We start from the raw sequence: 15,219 nt of genomic DNA, 5'->3' as shown, positions 1-15,219 counted from the left end.
TAACCAATTAAACACGACCATTCATACATACATAATACACCTATCTACCTATTAGATACATACTACATGAATATCAAATTTTACTTCTGGGTAAGTGTGGATTGGATATATCAAACTTGATCTTAGGCTATCGGATTGGGTTTGGACCAAGTGACAAATACTTGGGGATGGAAATGCTTTGACCTTAGACTAGGGGTACAAATGGATTGTATCATGATCGATTGGATTCAAAATCTGAACCTATTTTTTATTTTTTTATTAATAATTTATTAAAAATTTCAAGAAAGTTAAATCAGCTGACATCCTTAACGAATTCGGTTTCGGATGATGCTTGTGGGATCCACAAATCAGATATCCGAATAAATTTATATTATCGAATGGGACTCATATTTGTATACATCCCGTTTTGTAAACCCGATCCGATCCGTTATCACGCTATCCTAAACCCGGCCCATCTCGTCTCGCCTTAGTGGCACTCTAGTCTCTAGCAGGTTGCGAGAACAGACGAATACAATTCAGTACGGGTGGGTCTTAGGGAATGATAAAGGTGGTAGCAAATAAGGTGTTATTTATGGGTGAGTTTTGATTGATGCTTTCCATACCATATCTTTCCCGCATCATAGATTTTCCTTTCGTTACGTATTGCCACATCAAAGGCTTAATATCTTCCTCCGCTTGCGCTTGAATGTATGTGCACGGGAGCAGGAGAATATGATCTTTTGCCGAGCTATCTATCTCTTTTTTTCGCAATTCCGATAGAAAAAAACAGAAGAGCGGAGAAACAACAGAGAAAGCATAGGACATAGAAAGTAGAAACAGGAAAATCGAAGATGGGTGTCCTTAAAGGGCAGAAAGGTTCAGAGATACCAATAACCCGAGAAGGAGTCGGTGTCAATGCAGGGGTTTCATCTACCAAGAGGAGGAGATGGGCCAAGCTAATGCCCTTCTTTGTCGCCCTTGTTGTCGTGGCCGAGATCATTTTTCTAGGCCGCCTCGACATGGTGAAGAACGCCACCATGGTTCGAACGTGGACCAACTCCTTCTATTTTGCTTCAATGCGTGAGGGGGCAATGTCATCACAGCAAAAGGAGGCCTTCGATGCCTTGGGTCTTAACAACCATAACGAGAATTGCGAGGACTGGTTGGAGCAAGAAGACGCTATCACCTACTCTAGAGACTTTGAAAAGAAACCCATCTTGGTTTCTGGTGCTGAAGAGGTTAATGTTCCTCTCCCCTTCCTCCCATCTAATTTGAATATGCAGAGAAGATCGCATTGAGGGTATTTTTTGTGTTTGTTTTTTCTCTTAGCTAGCTTTTCTTAGGTAAACAGGTTTTGTATTTGTGCTCGGTTTTCTTATTTGCTACTATATATATATCCTTGTGTTTATTTAATGAAAGCTTTGTTTACGACCAAAAAAAATCTTAGTTTAATTTAATTTCTTTGATCCTTGAAAATTTTTGCTATTATTTGAGGTTCTTAATAGTTAATTGCTCAAATACACATCATATGCGTGGCACTGTTGTTAAATTTCTGTATATCAAGCATAAAAAAGGTCGAGGTTTTGGTCATGGATTTGTAAATGAAAATTGTATTAATTTTGGCGCTAAATGGCGTTTCTGTCTATGCTTTTTTTTTTTTTTTTAATTCATTGAATTGGTTTGCAATTTGTGGAATAATTCCCTTCCAAAATAACTAACCAAACATAAAAGAATGGAAAGCAATAAACTGATTTTAGAGACACCCGTAAACAGTTGAAAATTATGCTACGTTTGACCTGAATGATATTATTATTCTCATAACAACATATCGTGTGTCAGAAGTTGATCAATAATCTAGTTATTGTAAGTGCCTTTATACTATTGGATAATTTGTGGTTTAATCTTTAAGTCATGATGTCTCAATAACTCTATGAAACATGTTATAACAAAAATATGAAGCTGGTTACATGAATGAAACTCTTACTTTGGAATTCCTTTCTTAGGCAGTACAAGAAGTTTTTCATAAAAGCTTTTGGATGCATGTAACCCTTAGTGGACCTTTTCGCAGCATCATTGTAGTTAAAATTTATGGCCACATCTTAGTGATAATAAGAGTAGTTGGGATGTTGCATAGGCCATCAATGGGTGTCCTTATGCCTTCATCAAGATCCAGAAAGGTTGCTAAGAGTTCTTACTAGACATTGGCTGGATTTTAATGAACTGAGATCCTGTAACTTGAATCTAATGATTCTATTTGTATGATAAGGAGAGATAAAAGGTACTTTCTTTAAAGTGAAACAAAAAGAATTAGTGCTAAAAATTTAGAATGCTCTTTTGTTTTCTCTTTTTCATTTTTCTTCCTTGGGGAGGAGGATGTAATGGAGCTCTCACTTTATAGTAGGTTCTGTTTGGGAGGTCTTACCTTTTTACATAACTGCTTTGGTTCAGCTGCTTTGGAGAAACTACTGAAAGAGGTTTGTCTGGAGAGTCAACTAAATGGTGTACAATGGGTAAATTTGGCTCTCCAGATTTTTTACCATAAATTGCTTATTAAACAAAACAGAAAATGAAGTTCTTTTAAAGAAACTTTTTATGTCTTTTAACTGTCTAAAACCCTCTCATTATTTTTCCTTTTCTTTGTTATTGTAGGAGGATCTCCAATTCTGATGAAAGTTTGCATTTTGTAGATTATCTGCCACATTTATTTCTGACATCTTTTACTTATCTGGGGCTGAAATTAATTATCCTTTCAGTTTCAGATTATATTTGATATTTTCATATATCAAAGTCATACTTACTGTTATAATGGACTTTCATTCAGGGGTGGATTTCTTGCTCTGTGGGGTGTAAGTTTGGATTTGAATTTGGGTCAAATAAGAAGTATGATGCTAAAATTGGCTCATCTCAAGATGTAACAACAGCTAGTGTCATTCGATCCATGGAATCCTCTCAGTATTATCCAGAACTCAACATCAAGGAGGCACGATGGTGGGTAAGCACAATCTGAAATGGCTCTTGCATATTTGGGAATTATGAAATTGTTCAAAGTTGGAATTTACTTTCTTTTTGGAGTTTCCACAGACATGGTCAATGCTTCTCTGTGGAGTGGAAGACTATTTATTTAAACATGGCTGCTTTGTTTCTTATGGTTTTGATACATTGCTTTTACAATGTATAATATAGCATGATTGTAAGTTCAGTTTGACCAAGAGGTGTTCATGAACTGGCTTCAATTGAATGAACATGTCTACTTATTCTCTTTTTTAGTTTCTGAGAAAAATGGAACAAATTTATTGCTCAGATGGTGTCTCCCAACATGGGGCAAATTAATTAAAATTAGGAAAAACTACAGAAAAGTGTAGATTATAAGTTCACTGCTTTTTGTAATGGAACATATTGCTACATCAAATATACAGTATTATTTCCCAATCATCAAGTGTGGTGCATTTCTATGGTAGGTGGAGGAACTTGTACTCACTTGACTCTTGACTGTAAGGCTATTACATATATGTATGTATGCATCCCAGAATGTGTGCATTTTGATGATGCTTCAAAAGAGAAGGATAAATAATAGGTGTAAAGACCACGAAAAAAGTTTGAAGCACCAAATATTCATGAATGTGTCAATTATCCTTTGGTCAAGTAGTTACAGTAGTTACATGGTGGATATATATAAAACCTGATGAAGAGGACTGCTGATTCCCATTGCTTTGCAGATCCTACATCCTTGGAATGCCATTTGATGAATTTTAACTATGAGCAAATGAATCCTTGCCATGAATAAGGGATATGATATTCTAGGGGCAAATTACAACATCATGTTAATATAGCATGTTAGCACCTTGATATATGATATTCATATTGAAAGGTTTTTTCCCTGCAAGAAGATCCACATTTAGTATTATAATTTACAATAAACAGACCTTTTAATTACCAGTAACATAGATAGGGATTTGAAAAAAAAAAGAAACCTTGTTATGTTGAAGGCAGATACAACTTCTACTATCAGAGATTAGACAGGCATTTGCTACATAATTTTGTTATATTTCCAAATTTCTGTTTCTAGTGAAATGTAGTTATCAACTGAAGGTGGAACTAAACAAAACTGATATTTGTTAAATCTTTTTCTATCTCAGGAGACGGTATAATGTTGTAATGACAACAAGTCTCTCTTCGGATGTTCCTGTTGGTTATTTTTCATGGGCTGAGTATGAAATCATGGCACCATTACAACCGAAGGTTGAAATTTCCCTTGCAGCTGCCTTCATTTCCAATTGTAGGTCTCACAACTTCCGCTTAGAGGCCCTTGAAGGGCTTGAAAAGGAGAATATTAAGATAGATTCTTATGGTATCTGTCATAGGAATCGTGATGGCAGTGGTAAGCATTGAAAATTTTAATCCATTTATGATATTATAAGACAATAATATTGGGAGACATTTTTCTGATTAGTGAAATTTATGAATTAACTGGAAGGGAAAAAGCTGCTGTATAAAAGAGAATATAGAAATACATTTGGGTTACAATCCCTTGAGTACATGGATTTAATATTGTAAGCTTTTGTGCTTTATTCTTCTTTTCTTCTAGTTCTTTATCCTATTTTAAGTTTTTCCAAATTATTAGTGCCCTTTTTTACTATCTCAAGGTTTATAAATTTCCTAAGCTTTTGTCAGTTGGTTGAAAATGAGTTAGATAACAAAAATTCTTCATTTGATTCATGGGGAGAATACGTTTCAAGAATTTTAAGATTTTTCATAATTGCAAATTGATCCTTTTTCAAAGATCATCCCCACATACTCCTATATAGAATTAACATCTATGTATACTAAAACATGAATTTTGTTAATGTGGACTGTGTAGGGGTACTTTAGTCTTTATATTTATATTTAAAGCTGCTGATGTGTAATGTTTCTGTTAGATGATGTGTCCCATACTTAAGTGGGGACAAAGTAGTCTTTTGTTATTATGGATAGAAACATATAAATTCAATCTGGCCGACTAGAGAGAAATCTGTGTTCTCTAGTTCGAACCAGAATTTTCTTCTTCTCTATCCTCCTCTCTTCTTCTTATACTTCTTCTATCTCTCTAATATTTCTTCAACCCTAATTCTAACAGAATTATAGTGCAGATTAGGTTTATAATATGGTATCTGAACTACTGTGACAAAATCGAATCTGCCCAGAATTCTGGTTTTCTCGCATTCAGCCTAGGGTTTTCTTTTTTCTTTTTATTTTTTCTTCATCATCGGTTGAAAATAGGGGAAGGGGCTGAAAAGGAGTGGTCGCCCTCTTCCCTTGGAGGTTTCTATGCCTCCGGTCAGTAGGTTTGTGGGTGTTTGTGGTGATTCGTAGGAAGGCCCCCCTAATTGATGGTGAGAAGAGGGCTGGTTCGAGTGGTGCAGTGGAGTGTCGAGTTCAGGTCGATCATTTGGTGATTAGATAGGTGGGTTTTGTGCAAATTTCAGTGTGGATCGAATGGTTGGTGAGAATTAAGGTTGTCGTGTAGTAGGGTTTTGTGCAGATTTTAGTGTGGATCGAGTGGTTAGTGAGTTCCAAGTAGGTGGTGAGAATTCATGTAGTCGTGTAGTAGGGTTGTGGTGTGGAGAGTGAAGAATTCAGCGACAAGTGATGCTGAGTGCAATGTTGTGAGAGGTGAATTAGAAAGAAAAAAAATTTCAGATATGGGAGATAACAGTGAAAACAAAACTAGTGTGATGGTTCCTACCGACTACCTGAATGTTCCAATGACTTCTATCAAATTGAATGGGGAAAACTATGTGCCTTGGGCCAAATCTGTGGAGGTCTTTCTTAATGCTAAGAAGAAAGTGAAGCATATAAGGGAAGAAAAACCCTCTACTGAGTCTCATGAGTATGGTGATTGGGAACAAGAGGATGCATAGATTATGACCTGGTTATGGAATAATATGGAACCCAAGATCAGTATGAATTTCATGTTCCTTGATACAACCAAGGAGGTTTGGGACCATGCCAAGAAGTTGTATTCGGGACAAGACAACACAACTAGAGTGTATCAGCTTTATCAGTAATATTTTAATCTGCAACAGGGTAATCAGAGTCTTGAAGAGTACTATGCTAGCATGAGAAACCTTCGCAATGAACTGAATGTGTACCATCCCCTCACCTCTGATGTTAAAACTCAGCAACAACAGAGAGAACAACTAGATGTGACCAGATTTTTCGTAGGACTAAAACCTGAATATGAACCAGTGAGGGCACAATACTAGGAGGATCAACTCTTCCATCTTTAGAAGAGGTGTTTGCTCATCTTCAGAGGATCTCTATTGGACCTATAGAGAATTCTAGTATCTCTGATAGGTCGGCCTTTGCAGTGTCAAGAGGGGGAGGCCGTGGTCTTAGAGGTGGAGCTCGGGGAGCTCAATCTGGCCATAGTGGTAACAGTGGACCGGTGTGTGGTCGTAGTGGTGGTGGTGGACCTATGTATAGTCGTGGTGGTGGACGTATTGGAGGTCGAGATTTAGGGGGAGTTCGTGGTAGATGACGTAGTTTTGGTCCAAGAAGATGTACGCACTGTGGTATGGAAGGACATATCATCAATTATTGTTATGATTTGCATGGCCCACCTTCAACTTGGGCAAATCATGCGGTGACCAGTGATAGTAGTTCCCGGGAGGGAGACGATAAGTGTTCCACGTGATGAGTATGAAGGGCTTGTTTAGGCCACATCTCAACAGAATACAACCACTCTTGCACACTCAGGTATCGTTTGTCTGGCATCCAAACCCAACTCTTGGATTATTGATTTTGGAGCCTCCGATCACATGACTGGAACTCCAGGTGTGTTTTCCTCCTTTTCTCAGTACCCAACATCACACTCAGTAACCCTTGCTAATGGTTCCACATCTTCTATTTGTGGTGTTGGTAATGTTAACATAAACCCTTTATCTTTATCCTCAGTTTTGTATGTTCCCAAGTTTCCTTTTAACCTTATGTCTATTAGTAAGTTGACCAAGTCCCTTAATTACTCTATCACTTTTTACCCTTCTTGTGTTTTTTAGGATCTCAAGACGGGGATGAAGATTGGTGGAGGGCATGAAGTTGGTGGACTGTATTATCTTGATGGTGGTGGCAGTGCATCAACAACTCTTTCTCCTCTTCAGTGGCACTATAGATTTGGTCATCCATCACTTAAAGTTTTGAAGTCTCTTGTTCCATCGTTGAGTCATCTTTCTGTTTTGGATTGTGAGTCATGTCAGTTGGGAAAATATCATTGTGCTCCCTTTAGTCCTAGGGCATGGTTCAAAGTATCGACACGATACGCCCCGTATCGAGCGTATCGTATTGTATCTTTTGAAAAAGATACGGTATACATGTTTCCAGATGTTTCAGACCCCCGACTTTTTTTAATAATAAAAAACATGTTTTAAGCTTCCCAAAAAACCAAAATTTGAAAAACTAAAAAAAAAGATGCTTTGGCCGTTTCTAAGTACCGATATGATACGACCAATATGCATATCGTATCGATACTTTGAACCTTGTCATAGGGTTGATAATCGTATGTTAAGTCATTTTTCTTTTGTTCATTCAGATGTTTGGGGTTCAAATAAAATAATGTCATACAATGGTTATAGATACTTTGTTATTTTTGTTGATGATTATTCAAGGATGACGTGGCTTTACCTAATGAAAGAAAGGAGTGAATTGTTTTCCATTTTCCAAAATTTTTATACTGAAATTCGCAACCAATTTGGTGTACACATTAAGATTCTCCATTTTGATAATGGCCGTGAATACTTTTATACACCATTTTAGGAGTATTTGGAACAACATGGCATTATCCATCAGACTTCATGTACCTACACCCCACAACAAAATGGGGTAGCTGAGAGAAAGAACCGTCACCTTTTGGAAACTTCTCGATCCCTTATGCACCATATGAAGGTACTCAAACCTTTTTGGAGTGATGCTGTGCTTACATCTTGCTTTCTGATTAATCGGATGCCCACACTCATCCTTGAAGGTCATTCTCCCTTCACCACTTTATTTCTTACCTTGTCTCCGTTTCCCCTTACTCCTCAGGCTTTTGGGTGTGTCTATTTTGTTCATAATCTTGGACCGGGAAGGGACAAGTTAAATGCACGATCCATTAAGTGTATTTTCCTTAGCTATTCCTGTACCCAAAAAGGGTATAAGTGTTATAGCCCTAGCTCCCGTCATTCCTTTGTATGCGCTGATGTTACTTCCTTTGAGTTCACTCCATTTTTCTCGGGGTCAGGTGATGTTTCTTCTTCTTCACCACCTCCTCCTCTTCCAATCCCAGTTGAGGACCCCATTCCTCTTGTTCTGGCTGTGACCAAGTCTGCCTCCGGTGCAACTTCCTATTGAACGGCCACCTATTCGTCAAGTGTATACACATCGACAACATGTACCGGATCCTCCTCCAGCTCCATCACCGTCGACAGATCCGACAGTTGTTCCCACACCATCTACAACCCCAGTTTCTGATCTTGATCTTTTAATTGCCTTGTGGAAAGGTAAACACATTTGCACTCTTCATCCTATTTCTAATTATGCTTCTATTACTCATCTTTCTGCTCCCCATCACTACTTTATCTCCTTGTTATCTGTAGAGAAGATGGTTCGAATGGCCCATAGGCTGTTACTGTATATTATCTTTATGTTCTTCTCTGTAATGGGCCTTATTCTGGGCCCATACTCTTCTATGTTCCTTTTTTGTAATTTCTTGTCCAACTAAGGACTTCTCTTGTAATTACTTAAAGATTAACTTAATAAAAGAGTATTAGAGTGTTAGAGGGAGGTTAAGTTCGAACTCCTCATCCTCTAACTCTCCTTGCCGCAGCTCTCTCTCTCTCTCTTCTTCTCTAATCTTCTCTTGTTAGTTTTTCTTGGTTTTCTAGCACAGTCCCATACTTCTAGGACTGTTTTTCAACTTGGTATTAGAGCGGGACTGAGCTTGGCATGGCTCTCATGTGGTTGTAGTCCAACCGACTGCATGAGGGTGTTTTAGGGCTGGAGGTTTAGACTCACTTGCGTGACTCTTGGAGGTCATTGAAGGGTGCCCAAGTCTCTATTCGCTTGGAGATTAGTTCGGTGACCAGGAAGAATCAGAGAGAAAGATTGTTCGGTCTGATTTGAAGCTCAAATCAAAGATTCATACGACTGTAAGTTGCTTCAGTTATTGCTGAGTTGTTGCTGGGTTATTTTTCTGATTTGGGGAGCTATTAAAGTACTCGAAACTCCTCTATATCTGCTCTACTGTTCGGCTGTTGCTGGACTGTTTTTACTAAGAGATTTCTGGGTTATTTTCTTATCTTATTGGATTGCCAAGTGGCCGAAACTTGTTTGGGCTCAGCGGTACGAGTCTCTACTTTAGTTCAGCTACTTCTTGGACCTATACGGAGTGTTCTTGAAGTGATTCCTGCTTGTTAACAGTGGAGTGTTGACTACTGGATACATAGTGTTTGTAAAAAGGCCTCTTAAGTACTGTGGATTATATTTTTTGTTCTCTGGGAAAATATTGTTGGGAACCAAGAATACATAGTGTTTGGAGGTCGGCTGATTGTTCCTTGAAGGCTGAATCATGCTTTCTTCTTCTTGAAAGTGCTGCCACCGAACTTGGTTCTCACGGCTGTTAGGCCTGAACTGAGTTTGTGAGTTGCTGTGTTTGTTGTTGATTCAACTCAATCTGAGTTCTTTAAAATCAGTATACTATTGGTAGCTTGCCGAAACCCTAATTGGAGTTGTTACATAATAGACTTCTCAGAAATTGAGAACAAGAGTACTGCTGAATATGGACATACTTCGGGAACTACAACTGATTCCTTGTTGGCTGTAACTACAGTTAAACTGGATGGAACCAATTATCTGGCCTGGTCACAATTCGTAAAAATTCATATTTGCAGTAGAGGGAAGTGGGGGTTTATCTCTGGGAGCAAGAAAGCTCCCCCAGTGGATGATCCCTCTTATGAGAAATGGGTGCAAGAGAATTACACAGTGATTGGGTGGCTTGTGAATTCAATGCAGCCACAAATTAGTTAACATTATCTCTGGATGAATTCGGCTAAGGAAATCTGGGATAGTGTTGCAGAAACGTACTCCCAGAAACTGAATGTAGCCAGAGCCTATCAACCAAGGAGTGATGTGAAGAATTTGAGACAGGGGGAGAAATCCCTTGCAACATATTTCTCCACCTTGAAATCTCTGTGGCAAGAAATTGATCTAATAGAGACAGTGACATGGGATACTCCCAATGATGCAGAGACCTACCAGAAATTAGTTGAAAGGAACATGGTTTTTGAGTTCCTAACTGGGCTAAACCCTGAATATGACATCACAAAACAAAATATTCTGTCCAAGGAAAGTGTCTCACTATCACAAGCATATGCTTTAGTCAGTAGTGAAGAAAGCAAAAGACAGGTACAGGTACAAGGAGTTGGCACTAATGCATTTGCAAATATGGGGGTTAAACCCAAAGGAGTTATAGGGGCTCCCAGTGGCACTGGAAAGAAAGAGGTTGTCTGTGAGTATTGCAAGAAGCCAAAGCACACCAAGGACAAGTGCTGGAAATTACATCCCGGACTTGTTCCTGCTCGATTTCAGAAGAAAAATGATGGTAGGAAGACAGGGAGTGCAAATGCAGTCACGGGTACAGATGCTGAAATTGAGTCTGCCTGTGCACAATTGGCAGCCATGAAGGCTGAGTATGAAAAGTTTGGAAAGATGATCAACCATCTTGAAGGAGTGACCTCATCATCCAACCCTTCAAAAAATTCAGTCACCACTGCATTTGCTCACTCAGGTATAAAGGCTTTTGCTAACCATGCAACCACCTCAGGTAATCCTAAGATCCCTTGGATCATAGACTTAGGTGCTTCTGATCACATGACCAATCTTTCCACTTTGTTTGTTTCATATGATATGCTTCCTGGCCATGACAAAATCACCTTAGCTGATGGCTCTCTTGCCCCTATTTCTGGCAAGGGAACTGTCAAGGCTACGGACTCCTTACTCCTATCCTCCACCCTTCATGTACCTAGATTGAATACTAATTTGTTATCTGTAAGTAGCTTAACCAAATCATTGAATTGTTGTGTAACATTTTTTCTTTCTCATTGTGTTTTTCAGGACCTGGAGTCTCGGAAGGTGATTGGGAGTGGCCATGAAGCGAATGGAATATACCTGCTTGACACTCCTGGACAATGCATTGATCATCCTAAGAATGCTGCCTTTGGATCTACCTTGTTAGAGTCTGTCAGTCGAATCATGTTGAGTCATTGTCGTTTGGGTCATTTGTTTTTTTCTGCTTTAAGTCATCTATTTCCTGAACTGTTTAAGGGAGTCAGTGTGTCCAGTCTTAATTGTGAGTCTTGTCAGTTATCAAAGCATTGTAGAAACAGTTACCCTTTGGGCAATAAAAGATCCTCTTCTCTTTTTAATATTGTGCACTCTGATGTGTGGGGGCCTTACCACTTATCTTCTATGGGGGGTTACAGATATTTCATCCTGTTTATTGATGACTTTTCTAGATTCACTTGGATATACCTAATGAAATCTCGTGAAGAAGTTCCAAGACTTGTGAGGCAATTTCATGAATTTGTTTTAACTCAGTTTGATACCAGAATCAAGATTTTCAGATCTGATAATGCAAAAGAGTATTTTGAGAAAAGTTTATCCTTGTATCTCTCTGACATGGGAGTTGTTCATCAAAGTTCCTGTGTTAGAACCCCTGAATAGAATGGAGTTGCTGAAAGAAAAAATAGGCATATTGTTGAAGTTGTAAGGAGCCTTTTATTTGCCTCACATGTTCCCACAAGATTTTGGGGTGATGCTGTTCTCACTGCTACCTATCTCATAAATCGTATGCCATCTAGGGTTCTAGGGTTTAAATCTCCCTTTAGTCTTCTTCATCCAGACAAGGATCTCCTCCCTATTCCTCTCCGTGTGTTTGGCTACATCTGTTATGTTCACATTCCAAGTGTCCAGAGACATAAGTTTGAACCAAAAGCCCACAAATGCATTTTTCTTGGTTATTCCCCCACACAAAAGGGTTACTGTTGTTTTGATCCAAAGACTGGCACTCGATATGTCTCCATGGATGTTACCTTTGATGAACTTTCTCCTTTTTATGGGTCCTCTCAGGAAGGACATTGTCAATAGGGGGAGAGTTTGTCACAAGTGTTTGGTCTTCCTCTCCCTGTCCCAGTTGAGTCTCTTGATGGGCCCGTGTCCTCACAAAATGAATCAGGGGGGGGACCAGTCACTTCATTCTTCTTGTCCTAGTGCTCCTATCTCTTTACCTCCTCGTCCTACCCACAATCCCAAGGTGTATCAAAGGCAAAGGTCCAGGAATGAGCAGGTTGTTTCTCTTGCTGCAGATGAGCCTCATACACTTCCAATCGCAGATGAGACAACAAGTGTTGTTTTAACCTCTTTGGAACCATCTTTCTCAGATCTTGATGTTCCTATTGCTGTTAGGAAAGGAAAACGGAAGTGCACTGCACACTGCATTTCCAAACACCTTTCTTATGACCTACTTTCTCCTTCATACTTTGCCTCTCTCTCTTCAGTTGCTTTTAACCCTATTCCTAGATCTGTGTCAGAAGCTCTTGAGATTCCAAAATGGAGAGATGCCATGCAATCTGAGATGGATGCCCTACACAAAAATGATACTTGGGAAGTGGTGGATTTGCCTGAAGGGAAGGATTTGGTTAGTTGCAAGTGGGTCTTTACCATTAAATACCGGGCTGATGGGACTATTGAGAGGTATAAGGCCAGATTGGTTGCCAAAGGGTACACAGACGTATGGGATTGATTACTTGGAGACCTTTGCTCCAGTTGCGAAGATGACATCTGTGAGAGTTCTCTTATCTCTGGTAGCTCACTTTGATTGGCCCCTTTATCAGTTGGATGTAAAGAATGCATTTCTGAATGGTGACTTACATGAGGAAGTCTATATGTCTCTCCCTCTAGGAATGTATGGAAATGAGATGCAAGGAAAGGTATGCAAATTGAAGAAATCTCTCTATGGCCTCAAACAGTCTCCTAGAGCATGGTTTGAGAAATTTAGAACAACACTTGTTAAATTTGGCTACACTCAGACACAGTCAGATCATACTCTCTTTGTGAAGAGAAGTGAATCCTTGGCAGTTTATCTCATTGTGTATGTTGATGACATTGTTGTGACTGGTAATGATGCCTCAGGAATTCATGCTCTTAAGTCTTTCCTTCGTACAAAATTTGAGATTAAGGATCTGGGGGAATTGAGATACTTCCTTGGCATAGAAGTTGCTAGATCCAAGAATGGGATTCTTATCTCCCAAAGGAAGTATGTCCTTGACTTGCTCTCTGAAACTGGGAAGATGGGTGCTAGACTAGCTGCTACTCCTATTGATATGAGTCACAAACTGTCTGCTTCAGATGGGACATTGTTGGAAGACAAAGGGGTTTTTCAGAGACTTCTTGGGAAGCTTCTGTACCTGTGCATGACTCGGTCAGATATTGCATATGCTGTTAGCTGTATTAGCCAGTACATGCATGCACCTAGAGATACTCATATGGCAGCTGCAGAACGCGTTCTGTGTTATTTGAAAGGCTCTCCGGGAAAAGGGATTCTGTTTACCAAGCATGGACATCTGAAACTCGAAGCCTATACTGATGCTGACTGGGCTGGAAATATTGATGATAGAAGATCCACTTCAGGGTATTGCAGTCTGGTGGCTGGTAATGTTGTCTCTTGGAGGAGCAAGAAACAATCAGTTGTGGCCCGATCCTCAGCAGAAGCAGAATACAGGGCCATGGCACATGGAGTCTCTGAACTGTTGTGGCTAAGGTCATTGATGGAAGAACTTGGGATTGATTATGACAAGCCAATGATGTTGTACTGTGATAATCAGGCTGCCATCAACATTGCCCACAACCTCGTACAACATGATAGAACTAAACATATTGAGGTTGATAGACACTTTATTCGAGAAAGAGTCTCCTCAGGTGAAGTGTGTCTTCCATTCATTACCTCTGAAGGACAATTGGCAGATTTCCTCACCAAAGGACTTCCCAAGGCAAGGCTTCAGCATGACACTGGCAAGCTGGGCATGATTGACATCTATGCTCAGCTTGAGGGGGAGTGTAGAGAAGATGGGCCGAATGGCCCATAGGCTGTTACTGTATATTATCTTTATGTTCTTCTCTGTAATGGGCCTTATTCTGGGCCCATACTCTTCTATGTTCCTTTTTTGTAATTTCTTGTCCAACTAAGGACCTCTCTTGTAATTACTCAAAGATTAACTTAATAAAAGAGTATTAGAGTGTTAGAGGGAGGTTAAGTTCGAACTCCTCATCCTCTAACTCTCCTTGCTGCAGCTCTCTCTCTCTCTCTTCTTCTCTAATCTTCTCTTGTTAGTTTTTCTTGGTTTTCTAGCACAGTCCCATACTTCTAGGACTATTTTTCAACTTTATCTTCTATTACTGTTCCTACGGATGTCTAGGAAGCCCTTGCCTCTCCAGGGCGGTGCCGTGCAATGGAAGAACTCTCTGCCTTAACTCATAATCATATGTGGGATTTCACCACACTTCCTCCTGGTAAGCAGACTATCGGTTGCAAGTGGGTATACACTGTTAAGTATTTACCTGATGGTAGTGTAGAGCGGTTAAAAGCTAGATTGGTTGCCAAAGGGTATTCCCAAACATATGGTATTGACTACACGGAGACCTTCTCTCCTGTTGCTAAAATTAGTTCAGTTCGTGTTATGATATCTCTAGCTGTTATGTATGATTGGCCTCTCTTTCTTCTTGACATCAAGAATGCTTTCTTACATGGTGATCTACTTGAGGAAATCTATATGGAGCAACCACCGGGGTTTGTTGCTCAGGGGGAGGATGGTAAGGTGTGCAGACTAAAGAAGGCCATTTATGGACTTAAAAACAGTCTCCTCGTGCGTGGTTTGGTAGGTTCAATGAAGTGGTAAAGAAGTTTGGTATGAAACAATGTTAGTTTGACCACTCAGTCTTTAGTCATGATTCGCAGGATGGAAATATCTTATTGGTGGTATATGTAGATGATATTGTCATTACTGGGAGTGATAGATTGGGAATTGATAGGTTGAAGATCTTTCTGCAGGAACACTTTCAAACAAAGGACCTTGGTAAACTAAAATACTTCTTGGGGATAGAAGTAGCAAGGTCTAAACATGGCATTAATTTGTGCCAGAGGAAATATGTTCTTGATTTGTTGGAAGAAATAGGATT

The 15,219-nt window shown here is 39.5% G+C and overlaps 1 protein-coding gene across 2 annotated transcripts in view; it reads left to right on the top strand.

Annotated features, from left to right (window-relative positions):
- The first annotated feature begins 598 nt into the window (after positions 1–598).
- Positions 599–15,219, top strand: part of LOC104606410 (glycoprotein 3-alpha-L-fucosyltransferase FUT11-like) — a 33,676-nt gene continuing 19,055 nt past the window's right edge. For both annotated transcript variants that reach the window (XM_010271584.3, XM_010271593.3), the window contains exons 1-3: positions 599–1,217; positions 2,801–2,967; positions 4,116–4,357. In XM_010271584.3, coding sequence (XP_010269886.1) covers positions 831–1,217; positions 2,801–2,967; positions 4,116–4,357 — 796 coding nt within the window. In that variant the 5' untranslated portion in view covers positions 599–830. The remainder of the gene's footprint in view (positions 1,218–2,800; positions 2,968–4,115; positions 4,358–15,219) is intronic.

This window comes from Nelumbo nucifera, chromosome 5 (assembly GCF_055504915.1).
Source record: "Nelumbo nucifera cultivar China Antique chromosome 5, China Antique-T2T, whole genome shotgun sequence".
NCBI lineage: Eukaryota > Viridiplantae > Streptophyta > Magnoliopsida > Proteales > Nelumbonaceae > Nelumbo > Nelumbo nucifera.
This window is presented reverse-complemented; position numbering and strand designations above follow the sequence as displayed.